Source organism: Nerophis ophidion, linkage group LG16, assembly GCF_033978795.1.
Source record: "Nerophis ophidion isolate RoL-2023_Sa linkage group LG16, RoL_Noph_v1.0, whole genome shotgun sequence".
NCBI classification, from domain to species: Eukaryota; Metazoa; Chordata; class Actinopteri; order Syngnathiformes; family Syngnathidae; genus Nerophis; species Nerophis ophidion.
In genome coordinates this window covers 45,554,433-45,569,640 of record NC_084626.1, presented here as the reverse complement: position 1 = coordinate 45,569,640, position 15,208 = coordinate 45,554,433, and the positions used below count along the sequence as shown (strand labels likewise).

Sequence of the window (15,208 nt, the reverse complement as noted above, 5' to 3'; positions counted from 1 at the left end):
ACCTGGGGATAGGCCCCTCCCACCTCCAAAGACATGCATCTGGGGATAGGCCCCTCCCACCTCCAAAGACATGCACCTGGCGATAGGCCCCTCCCACCTTCAAAGACATGCACCTGGCGATAGGCCCCTCCCACCTCCAAAGACATGCACCTGGGGATAGGTTGATTGGCAACACTAAATGGTCCCTAGTGTGTGAATGTTGTCTGTCCATCTGTGTTGGCCCTGTGATGAGGTGGCGACTTGTCCAGGGTGTACTCCGCCTTCCACCTGATTGTAGCTGAGATAGGCTCCAGCGACCCCCTGCGACCCCAAAAGGGACAAGCGGTAGAAAAATTGAGATATATATATATATATATATATATATATATATACATATTCACATACTAGGGACCATTTAGTGTTGCCAATCAACCTATCCCCAGGTGTATGTCTTTGGAGGTGGGAGGGGCCTATCCCCAGGTGTATGTCTTTGGAGGTGGGAGGGGCCTATCCCCAGGTCCATGTCTTTGGAGGTGGGAGGAAGCCGGAGTACCCGGAGGGAACCCACGCATTCACGGGGAGAACATGCAAACTCCACACAGAAAGATCCCGAGCCTGGATTCGAACTCAGGACTGCAGGAACTTCTTATTGTGAGGCAGACGCACTAACCCCTCTGCCACCGTGAAGCCCTGTAATCTCAATAAAGTAAACTAAATTAAAATGCAATATATATATATATATACATATATAAGAAAGTGCAAAGCCATAGGCTCACACAAGTTCAGTAAATAATTAAAATGTATTTTAATTTTTATTTTTTTTATTTTATAACCCTTTATTTATAAATTGCAACATTTACAAATAATTGAGAAATAACAATAATGAAAATAAGTACCAAAAACCGTACAGACGTTGCTCCTCAATTGAGCCGAATTTCATTCTGTCTCTGTTTAATTCCTTGCTTCTATGTCTAAGAATGACATCAGTGTTTGAACCTGACATTAATAACAGAGGGAAGAATTGTAGCTGAACCAGGGATGAAAATAGAATACATCATTTTATTAACCAGTGCAGCTTTTTTACGCCTTGCTTGGCTCGAGGTCTCTCAGCAACCCGAGCAGCTTCTCCATCTTGGCGACCTCCGCTTCGGGACCTTCAACCAAGTCCCGGCCCTTCTTGCCCTGCACAAACATGTCATGTAAACAACACCCGCCCTAGGTCGTCCATCCTTAATACCACTCAGGGTGGAGATGCCTTACCTTTGGTTTCTTGCGGAGGTTCGGGGAAAGTTTGAGGCTGATAACGCTGCCTCGGTCGTCGCCCACGATGACGACAGGATGGATGGGATTGAAGGCGATGTGAGTCAGCTTGGTCTTCTTCTTGGGGACCACCGGCTGCTGGCAGATAGCCTGGTACTTGTTGATGGCCAGGTCGAAAACATGCACCTGGAGAAGAGGATCACGGCACTAGAAAGGTTCCGCTGGATTAAAGTATCCGCTCTGAGATCGGTAGGTCGTGAGTACAGGGAGAAGTTTTTATTTACACGATGAGTCGGGTGTGTCTTGACCGCTGCGGCGAAGGCTCCGCCGAACCTTTGAGGCTGACTTACCGAACACCTAGGGTTCGATCGAACCCAGGCTAAGAACCACTGGGTTGGAGTATCCGCCCTGAGATCGGTAGGTCGTGAGTTCAGGGAGAAGTTTTTATTTACCCGATGAGTCGGGTGTGTCTTGATCTCCGTGGCAGAGGCTCCGCCGAAACTCCTGAGGCTGACTTACCGAACCCTTAGTTTTCGATCGAACCCAGGTTAAGAACCACATGGTTAGAGTATCCGCCCTGAGATCGGTAGGTCGTGAGTTCAGGGAGAAGTTTTTATTTACCCGATGAGTCGGGTGTGTCTTGACCACCGCGGCAGAGGCTGCGCCAAATCCCTGAGGCCGATTTATCGAACCCCTAGGGTTTGATCGAACCCAGTTTAAGAACCACTGGGTTAGAGTATCCGCCCTGAGATCGGTAGGTCGTGAGTTCAGGGAGAAGTTTTTATTTACCCGATGAGTCGGGTGTGTCTTGACTGCCGCAGTGAACCCTTGAGTCCGACTTACCAAACTCCTAGGGTTCGATCAAACCCAGGTTAAGAACCACTGGGTTAGAGTATACGCCCTGAAATCGGTAGGTCGTGTGTTCAGGGAGAAGTTTTTATTCACACGATGAGTTGGGTGCGTCTTGACCGCCGCGGCGGAAGTTCCGCCGAACCTTTGAGGCTGACTTACAAAACCCCTAGGGTTCGATCGAACCCAGGTTAAGAACCACTGGGTTAGAGTATCCACCCTGAGATCGGTAGGTCGTGAGTTCAGAGAGAAGTTTTTATTCACACGATGAGTCGGGTGTGTCTTGACCACCGCGGCAGAGGCTGCGCCAAATCCCTGAGGCCGATTTATCGAACCCCTAGGGTTTGATCGAACCCAGGTTAAGAACCACTGGGTTAGAGTATCCGCCCTGAGATCGGTAGGTCGTGAGTTCAGGGAGAAGTTTTTATTTACCCGATGAGTCGGGTGTGTCTTGACTGCCGCAGTGAACCCTTGAGTCCGACTTACCAAACTCCTAGGGTTCGATCAAACCCAGGTTAAGAACCACTGGGTTAGAGTATCCGCCCTGAAATCGGTAGGTCGTGTGTTCAGGGAGAAGTTTTTATTCACACGATGAGTTGGGTGCGTCTTGACCGCCGCGGCGGAGGTTCCGCCGAACCTTTGAGGCTGACTTACAAAACCCCTAGGGTTCGATCGAACCCAGGTTAAGAACCACTGGGTTAGAGTATCCGCCCTGAGATCGGTAGGTCGTGAGTTCAGGGAGAAGTTTTTATTTACCCCATGACAGCCAGTACTTCATCCATGGTCATCGGACCGGACCCCCTCCACAAGGGAGGGGGGGACATAGGAGAAAAAAGAAAAGAAGCGGCAGATCAACTGGTCTAAAAAGGAGGTCTATTTAAAGGCTAGAGTATACGGATGAGTTTTAAGGTGAGACTTAAATGCTTCTACTGAGGTAGCATCGGGAACTGTTACCGGGAGGGCATTCCAGAGTACTGGTAGCCGAAACTTGTCAGATTCAAACAATTTTACCCCTCAGGTTTGTATCGACCAGGGGTCACCAAAGCACCAGGTCGCCCGTAAGGACCAGATGAGTCGCCAGTTGGCCTGTGGATCACGCACCGGTTCATAATTACCATTTCTCCTCACGCTGTATAAAAAGGGAGAAGGAGGAAAGAACGAGGCAGAGGCAGAAGGAGTGAAGTGAATTATATTTATATAGCGCTTTTTCTCTAGTGACTCAAAGCGCTTTACATAGTGAAACCCAATATCTAAGTTACATTCAAACCACTGTGAGTGGCACTGGGAGCAGGTGGGTAAAGTGTCATGCCCAAGGACACAACGGCAGTGACTAGGTTGGTAGAAGCGGGAATCGAACCTGCAACCCTCAAGTTGCTGGCACGGCCACTCTACCAACTGAGCTAAACCGCCCCAAACGAGAAGGAGTTGCGGTACCTGCGGCGCACGAGAGACGACGACGTGGCCGACTGAAGGACACGGGGGAGCGAGCTGTCGAGAAGGAGCTGAAATGTGACCGTCTCTTGCCGTTGTCGTGCGGGTTCCACTGACCACCAAGGAAGGACATTGCTTTTGCAGGTTTGACTCTCGTTTATTTTTCAATAACAAGCTTGTCTGCGGTCGGGTCACTTTCCAGCTCCTTCTCCACTGCTCGCTCCTCCGTGTCCTTCAGTCGGCCGCGTCGTCGTCTCTCGTGCGCCGCATGTACCGCAACTCCTTCCGGCGTGGCGAAGTTGGTAGAGTGGCTGTGCAAGCAATCTGAGGGTTTACTGGTTCAATCCCCACCTTCTACCATCCTAGTCACCTCCGTTGTGTCCTTGGGCAAGACACTTCACCCTTGCTCCTGATGGGTCCCTGGTGAGCGCCTTGCATGGCAGCTCCCGCCGTCAGTTGGGGCGAATCTTATACAGCATGAGGAGAAATGTTAAATGTGTACCGGAGCGCGATCCACGCACCTGCACTTGACCGCGCCGTCGCTCCCGCCACACCCCGCCTCTCCGCTCGGACGCATTCTCCGCCTCCTCGCCGCCACCTTGGGCCAGGCTCGTTCACCGGCTCCGCCTCTTCACTTTCCCGTCGTCACATTATGGGTTATTTGTCTGTAGACTTTTGAGGACAGAAATGAATGCATTCCATCTCGGAATAAGGGATGCCACGTAAGAAAATGTGGAATTAGTGAAGCGCCGTGAATACTTTGCGAATGTGTAGGTGTGCTGTGCAGTGACTGATCCCACTCTTTCAACACAAGAGATGACTGTGTCTCTAAGTGCCAGATGCACAAAAAGTATGCAGCGCCATTGTTACGGCGGATAATAGACAGCTTGTAGAAAATATGGCATCTACTTTAGATGTTGAAAAACCCAATCGTGTCGTCTTTTCCCAAACCAATCCAACTAAATGTCACCTATGAACATGTTTCAGTACAATAAGTAGTAGGACACAAAGAGCAGACTAGTGATAGTTGAAAGTGACTATTACCAATCCTTCTGTGGTGACGGCAGCGAAGACGGTGGAGGAGTTGGGAGCCCAGACCACATCACCAACCGAGGCATTCAGATCAAAGGTAAACATGGGAGTGCTGCAAGAAATTATTAGGGATTTAAAGTCATACACTTCAAAGAATCCTTTCACTATACTGCGTATCCAGTTCCGGGTCCCCTGTGAGGTGGGAGAAAGGCGGACTATACCTGGTCGCTTGTCAGTCAGTCACAGGGCACTTACAGATTATAGACCGAAATCATTTAGAGCAGGGGTGTCAAACCCAAACACAGAGTGGGCCAAAATTTAAAACGGAACAAAGCCACGGGCCAAGGTTGAACAAATTAACCTTTTAATAGGGACCCAAACAAGTTTTGCATTGAATATTGAACAAGCAAGGCTTATATAACTTTAGTGACATGCAAAATCCAGTTTCAAATAATAATTAAAGCTGCAAGCAGCGTTGGTCGGGTCCGCCTTTGGCTGCTGCCGCCACTACTCAAGCCCTGGTCTAAGGCAGACCTACATAATTGTTTTTGTTTCATGTCTCTACGACATTCCTAACAGAAGTTAAAAGCAGTTTTGTCTGGGTTTTTTCCTAGAGGGCGCTAGAGGGCAATTTTGATTTTTAGGGTTTGGTTTTTTTATTAAATGGCAATTTTCACCAGCCCTGAAGTGTGTGTAAAATTTGGTGAGTTTTGAAGCATGTTAAGGGGGTCAAATTACAGATCGGCGTTTCTGGATGTTGTTGATAAATGGCTTTCGCTTTGCATAGTAGAGCTTTAACTTGCACTTTGAAGCATTTTAAATGGGTCAAATTACAGCTCAAAGAGGCAAAAATGACATTTTTTAGGAAACTTTGCCTAGGGGTTCTTTGAAGGCGCGTAAAATCAAAACCGGAGCCGTAATCAAAACTCTGTTCTATACTATTAATCAGAAGGGTTCAATCTCTCTCCTGTGCGAGTTTGAAGCCGAAACGACAAACTCGCTCAGAGGAGATAACTTTTTATAAAAAGGTGACGGGTGTTTACAAAACTTTTATTTTGAAGGGGTAATTTTTAACTTCCTGTTGATTTTTGCTGAAGGATGTCAATTATTAAAATGTAGGTCTAAGTGAGACCTACAGAGACGTTTTTGTTTCAGGTCTCTCCGACATTCCTACCGGAAGTTACAAGCCGTTTTGTCTGTGTTTTCTTCCTAGGAGCAGTTTTTTCTGTTTTATCCAAAAATTGCGCTAGAGCGCATTTTTGAGTTTTGCGTTTTTTTTTTTTTCATTAAATCGCAAGTTCTGCCAGTCCTGATGTGTGTGCCAAGTTTGGTGAGTTTTGAATCATTTTAAGGGGGTCAAATTACAGCTCAAAGAGGCAAAATTTGCATTTTTTGCGAAAATTTTGCTTTGAATGGGTTTTTGCAAAATTTTTGGGGATTTTTGCCCTAGAAAGTACTATTATGAAATCTAGGTCTAAGTCAGTCATATATAGAGGTTTTTGTTTCATGTCTCTACGACATTGCTAACGGAAGTTACAAGCAGTCTGGGTTTTTTTTCGTAGGGGGCGCTAGAGCGCATTTTTGATTTTTAGGGTTTGTTTTTTTTATTAGATGACAATTTTCGCCAGTTCTGATGAATGTGTGAAATTTGGTGAGTTTTGAAGCTTGTTCAGGGGGTCAAATGACAGTTCAAAGAGGCGGCGGAATAATAATACATAAAGCTGCAAGCAGCATTGGTCGGGTCCGCCTTTGGCTGCTGCCCCCGAGACCCATGGCCGGATAAGCGTTAGAAGACGCCTTGGAGCCACTATTTTGAGAATCTAATGCATTGTGAAAGTAATGCAGTTGTTGTATTGAAGTGAAAATATCAAACTTCCTGTTAATTTTTGCTAAAGTATGTTAATTATTCAAATGTAGGTCTAAGAGAGACCTACATAGTGTTTTTTGTTTCATGTCTCTCTGACATTCCTACCGGAAGTTACAAGCAGTTTTGTCTGTGTTTTCTTCCTAGGAGCAGTTTGTCCGTGTTGTATTCCTAGGGGGGCGCTAGAGCGCAATTTTGAGTTTTGAGGTTAGAGTTTTTCATCAGATCGCAATTTTTGCCAGACCTGATGTGTGTGTCAAGTTTGGTGAGTTTAGAAGCATTTTAAGGGGGTCAAATAACAGCTCAAAGAGGCAAAAAGGACATTTTTTAGGAGACTTTGCACAGGGGTTCTTTGAAGGCGCGTAAAATCAAAACCTGAGAACTTATCAAAACTCTGTTCTATGCTTTTAATCAGAAGGGTTCAATCTCTCTCCTGTGCGAGTTTGAAGCCAAAACAACAAACGCACTCAGAGGAGATAATGTTTGAAGAAAGGTGACCGGTTTTTACAAAACTTTTGTTTTGAAGGGGGGATTGCAAACTTCCTGTTGATTTTTGTTGGGGGTTGTCAATCTATGAAATGTAGGTCTAAGCGAGACCTACATAGGGGTTTTTGTTTCATGTCTCTCCGACATTCTTACCGGAAGTTACAAGCAATTTTGTCTGTGTTTTCTTCCTAGGAGCAGTTTTTTCAGTGTTTTATTCAAAAATAGCGCTAGAGCGCAATTTTGAGTTTTGAGGTTAGAGTTTTTCATCAGATCGCAATTTTTGCCAGACCTGATGTGTGTGTCAAGTTTGGTGAGTTTAGAAGCATTTTAAGGGGGTCAAATAACAGCTCAAAGAGGCAAAAAGGACATTTTTTAGGAGACTTTGCACAGGGGTTCTTTGAAGGCGCGTAAAATCAAAACCTGAGAACTTATCAAAACTCTGTTCTATGCTTTTAATCAGAAGGGTTCAATCTCTCTCCTGTGCGAGTTTGAAGCCAAAACAACAAACGCACTCAGAGGAGATAATGTTTGAAGAAAGGTGACCGGTTTTTACAAAACTTTTGTTTTGAAGGGGGGATTGCAAACTTCCTGTTGATTTTTGTTGGGGGTTGTCAATCTATGAAATGTAGGTCTAAGCGAGACCTACATAGGGGTTTTTGTTTCATGTCTCTCCGACATTCTTACCGGAAGTTACAAGCAATTTTGTCTGTGTTTTCTTCCTAGGAGCAGTTTTTTCAGTGTTTTATTCAAAAATAGCGCTAGAGCGCAATTTTGAGTTTTGGGGTTTGGTTTTTTCATTAGATGGCAATATTTGAAGCATTTTAAAGGGGGTCAAATTACAGCGCAAAGAGGCAAAAATTGCATTTTTTGCAAACATTTTATTTTGAAGGGGTTTTCGCCAACTTCCTGTAGATTTTTGCTGAAAGAAGTGAGTGTATGAAAATTGGGTCTAAGTCAGACTCACATAGGAGTTTTTGTTTCATGTCACTATGACATTTCTAACAGAAGTTACATGCAGTTTTGTCTGTAATTTTTTCCTAGGGCGCGCTAGAGCGCAATTTTCATTTTGGGGGATTGGTTGCTTAAAATGTTGGGAAAATTTGCTATACCAACGTGTGTGTCAAATTTGGTGAGTTTTGAAGCATGTTAAGGGTGTCAAATTACAGCGCGTAGGTGCGGAATAATAATAAAACACAGCAGTTTCAATGGGGTCCTTGGCCCATGGCAAAGCAGAGACAGGGCGCAATCACAAGACCCCCAGCACATTCCGTTCTGAATAATCATGTATTGTGCGTACTGAGCTGCTCGTATAATGTGTGTCCCCTCCCTTTAGAAGCAGCCTCAGCCATGTAACAAGGGAACTCCTAAACTGAATGAAAAAAGAGGAGAGCTTGGGCTGTTCCTCAGAGAGTAGGGTGAGACAGTAACTGAGTGTGCAGCTCCATGCGTTCTCCTCATGAGCAAAATTGAACTCTGTCTCTGCTTGATTCCTTGCTTCTTGTTCTGTTTAACAGATAGTTCGATGCTTAAAGCTGACATCAACCATTGCTCGCGTTGGTTGTAGTTAGGGTCCGCCCTATTGAATCTGGTGCGTTTTATTATTATTCTTTATTATTCCGCACCATCGCACCCTAATTTCACCCCCTTAATATGCTTCAAAACTCACCAGATTTGCCACACACGTCGGTGTGGCAAACCTTCCCAACTTATTAAGTAACCAAACCCCAAAAATGAAAATTGCGCTCTAGCGCCCCCTAGAAAGAAAAAAAAACAGACTGCTTGTAACTTCCATTAGGAATGTCGTAGAGACATGAAACAAAAACCTCTATGTAGGGCTGACTTAGACCTAGATTTCATAATTTTACTTTCTAGGGCAAAAAGCAACAAAAATCTTGTAAAAACCCATTCAAAGCAAAATTTTCACAAAAAATGAATTTTTGGCCTCTTTGAGCTGTAATTTGACCCCCTTAAAATGCTTCAAAAGTCACCAAACTTGGCACACACATCAGGACTGGCGAAAATTGCGATGTAATGAAAAAAACCAAACCCCAAAACTCCAAATTGCACTCTAGCGCAATTTTTCAATAAAACACAGAAAAAACTGCTCCTAGGAAGAAAACAAAGACAAAATTGCTTGTAACTTCCGGGAGGAATGTCGGAAAGACATGAAACAAAAACCTCTATGTAGGTCTCACTTAGACCTACATTTTATAGATTGACAACACCCAAAAATAATCAACAAGAAGTTTGCAAACCCCCCTTCAAAATAAAGGTTTTGTAAAAAACGGTCACCTTTCTTCAAACATTATCTCCTCTGAGTCCGTTTGTCGTTTCGGCTTCAAACTCGCACAGGAGAGGGATAGAACCCTTCTGATTAAAATGTATTCACAGAGTTTTGATAAGTGCTACAGTTTCGATTTTACGCGCCTTCAAAGAACCCCTGCGTAAAGTCTCCTAAGAAATGTCATTTTTGCTACTTTGAGCTGTAATTTGACCCCCTTAATTTGCTTCTAAGTGCAAGTTAAAGCTATACTATGCCAAGCGAAAGCCATTTATCAACAACATCCAGAAACGCCAATCTGTAATTTGACCCCCTTAACATGCTTCAAAACTCACCAAATTTTACACACACATCAGGACTGGTGAAAATTGCCATCCAATAAAAAAACAAACCCCAAAAATGAAAATTGTGCTCTAGCGCCCCCTAGGGAAAAAAACCTGACAAAACTGCTTGTAAATTCTGTTAGGAATGTCGTAGAGTGATGAAACAAAAACTTCTATGTAGGTCTGACTAAGATCGGGACTTGGGTCACGGCGGCAGCAGCAAAAGGCGGACCCGACCAACGCTGCTTGCAGCTTTAATTGGTTTTAGTCTTTGTTTTCTGAGAGTATTGACAATAGCCATATGATTGCCATTTGTTTTGATATTTTATCCAGGCATGACATACTTTTTCCTGAGAATAGCCTCAGTTCTGTTTAAAATGGGTTGTTTAGAGATATGTATTGACAAAACGCTTGTCTATTCAACTATTATGGTCCAACGCCTCAACCCCTAGTAAGCCGCAGTTTGAAATTCCTTGGACTAGCCCAGTCGATCAAGTTGGATTCGGCTGCAGATCTGGCCACCTCAGTCAGGGAGAGGGACTACAGAATTTCGACCGTGATTGCAGTACCATTTCTGGCCAGATTCCTACATACGGCTCCTTTTAAACCTGAATAGTTGTAGTATCCAAATAAAACTGAGTGTAATAAAATCTCTTGACCCCTTACCTGTAATCATGGTCCCAGATCTTGACGGTCCAGTCTGAACTGCAAGAGATAAAAACCTTCGGGTGGTAAGGATTCCACTTCACTGTATCCACGGCCATGTTGTGGGCATCGTAGGTGGCGAGGTATTGGTTGGAGTAATTCTTGGAGCACTAGGGAATGAGACGAAAGGGTCTATGGTGAACAATGCAAAGCCTTCGGACTATGTAGTCTGGATATAACCTTGCTGGTGGTATTCTGTTAGGTGTTTCTTGAGATGATTGACAGCTTAACAATACAATAGCTAAACATTCATTTATTGTTATGACTGTATTCTTCCGCGAATCATTATGTTTTACTTTGTGTGCGTGCATGCATTAAGATAGAAGCAAGTCTTCTGCGTTTGTGCACTAGGTACTTGCACTTATTAGGGTCCTTGGCCCATGGCAAAGGACTCCTGTGGAGTCCTTTGCCATGGGCCAAGGACCCTATTGAAACTGCTGTGTTTTATTATTATTCCGCACCTACGCGCTGTAATTTGACCCCCTTAACATGCTTCAAAACTCACCAAATTTGACACACACGTCGGTATAGCAAACCTTCCCAACATTTTAAGCAACCAATCCCCCAAAATGAAAATTGCTCTCTAGCGCCCCCTAGGGAAAAATTACAGACAAAACTGCATGTAACTTCTGTTAGGAATGTCATAGCGACATGAAACAAAAACCCCTATGTAGGTCTGACTTAGACCCAATTTTCATACACTCACTTCTTTCAGCAAAAATCTACAGGAAGTTGGCAAAAACCCCTTCAAAATAAAATTTTCGCAAGAAATGCAATTTTTGCCTCTTTGCGCTGTAATTTGACCCCTTTAAAATGCTTCAAAAGTCACCAAACGTGGCGCACACATAAGGACTGGCGAATATTGCAATCTAATGAAAAAAACAAACCCCAAAACTCAAAATTGCGCTCTAGCGCTATTTTTGAATAAAACACTGAAAAAACTGCTCCTAGGAAGAAAACAGAGACAAAACTGCATGTAACTTCCGGTAGGAATGTTGTAGAGACATGAAACCTCTATGTAGGTCTCACTTAGACCTACATTTCATTCATTTACATCAGGGGTAGTAATCAACAAGAAGTTTGCAATCCCCCCTTCAAAACAAATGTTTTGTAAAAACCGGTCACCTTTCTTCAAACATTATCTCCTCTGAGTGCGTTTGTTGTTTTGGCTTCAAACTCGCACAGGAGAGAGATTGAACCCTTCTGATTAAAAGAATAGAACAGAGTTTTGATAAGTTCTCAGGTTTTGATTTTACGCGCCTTCAAATAACCCCTGCGCAAAGTCTCCTAAAAAATGTCATTTATGCCTCTTTGAGCTGTTATTTGACCCCCTTAAAATGCTTCTAAACTCACCAAACTTGACACACACATCAGGTCTGGCAAAAATTGCGATCTGATGAAAAAAACCTAACCTCAAAACTCAAAATTGCGCTCTAGCGCCCCCCTAGGAATACAACACGGACAAACTGCTCCTAGGAAGAAAACACAGACAAAACTGCTTGTAACTTCTGGTAGGAATGTCAGAGAGACATGAAACAAAAAACACTATGTAGGTCTCACTTAAACCTACATTTTAATAATTAATACAATTTAGCAAAAATCAACAGGAAGTTTGATATTTTCACTTCAATACAACAACTGCATTACTTTCACAATGCATTAGATTCTCAAAATAGTGTCTCCAAGGCGTCTCTTAACGCTTATCCGGCCGTGGGTCTCGGGGGCAGCAGCCAAAGGCGGACCCGACCAACGCTGCTTGCAGCTTTAATTATTAATGTGATTATAAATGTGAATTGTTTTGTTTTTACCTTGATCGTCAAAGATGTTTTCCGTAATGTAACCTGTGTAATTTCCACAGCCTCGCCCAGACTCTGCATCCAGTGGCCCCCAGGCTAATTGAGTTGGAGACCCCTGCTATAAAGTATTGTCAATTTGTGCTGAAGTGGTATTTCTGCATATGTGCAGAGCTAGCAATCCAAAAGATTGCTAGCCTCTTCATCAGTGTTGTGTCCAGACTCAGCCTGGTGACTGCCAAGGCCGAACATTGGGTTCCGGGACCAAAGCAGAGACTGGGTGATAGCACTAAGTGTTAACATATTTGCAATTTTTTATAACCATATATTGTGTCTAACTGGAGTTGTCGAGTTTACCCCCTTCCCTCAGCGACAGTGATGTAATAGGGACATTCTTAATAAATAGAGGAGGCGCGCGGGCTTGATTTTTAGAGCGTAGTTTGGATCTGTAACTAAAATACAGCCCAAAACACTTGTCTCCTTGAGCTAAATTGAACCCTGTCTCTGCATGTTTCCTTGCTTCTTGTCTGATATTAGATGTCATCAGTGTTTGAACCTAACACTGGCCCATTTGGTAATAGTTTTTCTCTATGTGTGGCCCCTGAGCTAAAAATGAGTTTGACACCCCTAGTTTATGTCGAGAAGAATTCCTCCAAAGCAGAGAAACCCGGTTTGAAAGAGAGTAATGAGGTCCTCTGAGTGTTGGAAAGTGTTTGATGAATTTCCCAGTTTGGCGTGCAGGTGTGATTGTAGTTATAAATAAAGTGCATCCAGTCAGACTACATCAGCTTTAGGGCTGGTGTGGTATTTCAAAGCCCTGACAGTTCATTCCAACACACCTTGTGTATTTTACCCTCCTCAGTGCCAACGAGGAAGAGAGAGTCAATCTGCCTGTGGAAGTCCATGGAAGTACCACCGGCTGTAGACATCAGGTACTAGGATTACTTTTAACTCAATAGCAGTTTTAGATTAAGGACACAATAATAACCTCACCACATGTGAGCTCTTTGATACCATCGAGGCCGTCAGACACTTGATCGGTTAGCATTAGCCTGATAGCATCTGTGTAGACCAGCTCGTTCTGCATGAACAAAAACACATTGTGAGGACGTCGTCAATGAATACTTCTTTGAAGTATCTGAATGTTGCCGACTGAACAGATGCAGCTGCACATCATTTCCAGTTCCTAACAGACAAAAAGGTATTTCTCTAAACAAACCTTCATGATTGTCCAAGACACGACTCGGCCATCACAGGACACGGAATAGAAATTGAGGCTGTTGTCTTTCTGCCACCGAACCTGAATGCAAAACAAGAGGAATAATATGTTTATTTTTTTTAGTTGGACTTTCTATTTCCATCCATCTTCAACCGCTTATCCGGAATCGGGTCTCCGGGAGACCCCCAGACTTCCCTCTCCGGAGCAACATTAGCAACTTCCTCCTGGGGGATCCCGAAGCTTTCCCAGGCCAGAGAGGAGATGTAATCCCCCCATCTGGTCCTTGGGCTGCCGCCGGGTCTCCTCCCAGTGGGACGTGCAATGTGGACCTCCCTAGGGAGACGCTCGTGAGGCATCCGCACGAGATGTCTGAATCACCTAAGCTGGCTCCTTTCCAAGCGAAAGAGCAGCGGCTCTAAAGCGAGTCTCTCTCGGGTGACTGAACTTCTCACCCGATCTCTAAGGGAGATGCCAGCTACCCTTCTGAGAAAACTCATTTCGGCCGCGATCTTACTCTTTCAGTCATGACCCACACTTCATGACCATTTGTGAGAGTAGGACTGTAGATAGCTCGGTAGACCGAGAGCTTTGCCTTCTGGCTCAGCTCTCGTTTCGTGCGGCAGAGAGACTGCAATACTGCCCCAGCTTCTCCGATTCTCCGGCTGATTTCCTTCTCCATCTTTCCCTCACTCGTGAACAAGACTTAAACTCCTCCACCTGGGACAGACTCTTGTTCTCTACCTGGACTGTACAAACCATCGGTTTCCTGCTGAGAACCGATGTCTGTGCTTTCAATTCCTTAGTTTGATTTCCTGTGTCTGTTTTGTTCATAACTTTTATGGAGAGAATTTCTAGGCGCATTCAAGGCGTTGAGGGGATCTGGTTTGGTGGATACAGGATTAGGTCTCTGCTTTTTGCAGATGATGTGGTCCTGATGGCTTCATCTGGCCAGGAGCTTCAGTTCCCTCTGGATCGGTTCGCAGCCGAGTGTGAAGCGACCGGGATGAGAATTAGCACCTCCAAGTCCGAGTCCATGGATGGTTCTCGCCCGGAAAACGGTGGAGTGCCATTTCCGGGTTGGGGAGGAGACTCTACCCCAAGTGGAGGAGTTCAAGTACCTAGGAGTATTGTTCACGAATGAGGGAATAGTGGATCGTGAGGTCGACAGGCGGATCAGTAATCCGGACACTGTATCGATCCGTTGTGGTGAAGAAGGAGCTGAGCCGGAAGGCAAAGCTCTCAATTTACCGGTCGATCTACATTCCCATCCTCACCTATGGTCAAGAGCTTTGGATTATGACCGAAAAGACAAGATCACGGGTACAATTGGCCGAAATGAGTTTCCTCCACCGGGTGGCAGGGCTCTCCCTTATAGATAGGGTGAGAAGCTCTGCCATCCAGGAGGAACTCAGGGAAAAGCCACTGCTTCTCCACATCTTGAGGAGCCAGATGAGGTGGTTCGTAGGGAGGTCTTTAGGGCATGTCCAACCGGTGGGAAGCCACGGGGAAGACCCAGGACACGTTGGGAAGACTATGTCCCCCGGGAAGAGCTGGACGAAGTGGCTGGGGAGAGGAAAGTCTGGGTTTCCCGGCTTAGACTGCTGCCCCTGCGACCCGACCTCGAATAAGCGGACGGATGGATGGATGGGCAGAGTTGCCGTTTGCAGATGATGTGGTCCTGATGGCACCTTCGGTTGGTGACCTTCGGCTCTCACTGGCTCGGTTCGCAGCCGAGTGTTCAGCGGCTGGAATGAGGATCCGCATCTCCAAATCTGAGGCCATGGCGATGGTTTGTACAGTCCAGGTAGAGGACGAGATTCTGTCAACTAATAGATCCAGGGAGTAGAAGTTCTAGGAACCAGAACTCTTGTTGGAAATGGGCCCAACGTTAACTGCACAGCTCCCCCGTCCTTGCACCCGACCTCAAGCCCTAGTTTGTTCAGTTGTGACACTGCTCTATGGCAACTTGAACTGTGGCTGCCTTCA

General features: G+C 45.0%; 1 protein-coding gene across 2 annotated transcripts in view; it reads right to left on the bottom strand.

The window, feature by feature from the left end:
- Nucleotides 1-951: 951 nt before the first annotated feature.
- LOC133535464 (dynein axonemal intermediate chain 1-like) overlaps nt 952-15,208 on the bottom strand; it is a 28,669-nt gene continuing 14,412 nt past the window's right edge. The window contains exons 13-19 of one of the 2 annotated variants that reach the window (XM_061875324.1): nt 13,223-13,303; nt 12,997-13,084; nt 12,843-12,922; nt 10,172-10,320; nt 4,564-4,663; nt 1,240-1,425; nt 952-1,161 (exon numbers count right to left, since the gene is read on the bottom strand). In XM_061875324.1, coding sequence (XP_061731308.1) covers nt 1,060-1,161; nt 1,240-1,425; nt 4,564-4,663; nt 10,172-10,320; nt 12,843-12,922; nt 12,997-13,084; nt 13,223-13,303 — 786 coding nt within the window. In that variant the 3' untranslated portion in view covers nt 952-1,059. The remainder of the gene's footprint in view (nt 1,162-1,239; nt 1,426-4,563; nt 4,664-10,171; nt 10,321-12,842; nt 12,923-12,996; nt 13,085-13,222; nt 13,304-15,208) is intronic. The other variant, XM_061875325.1, reaches the window with a different exon arrangement.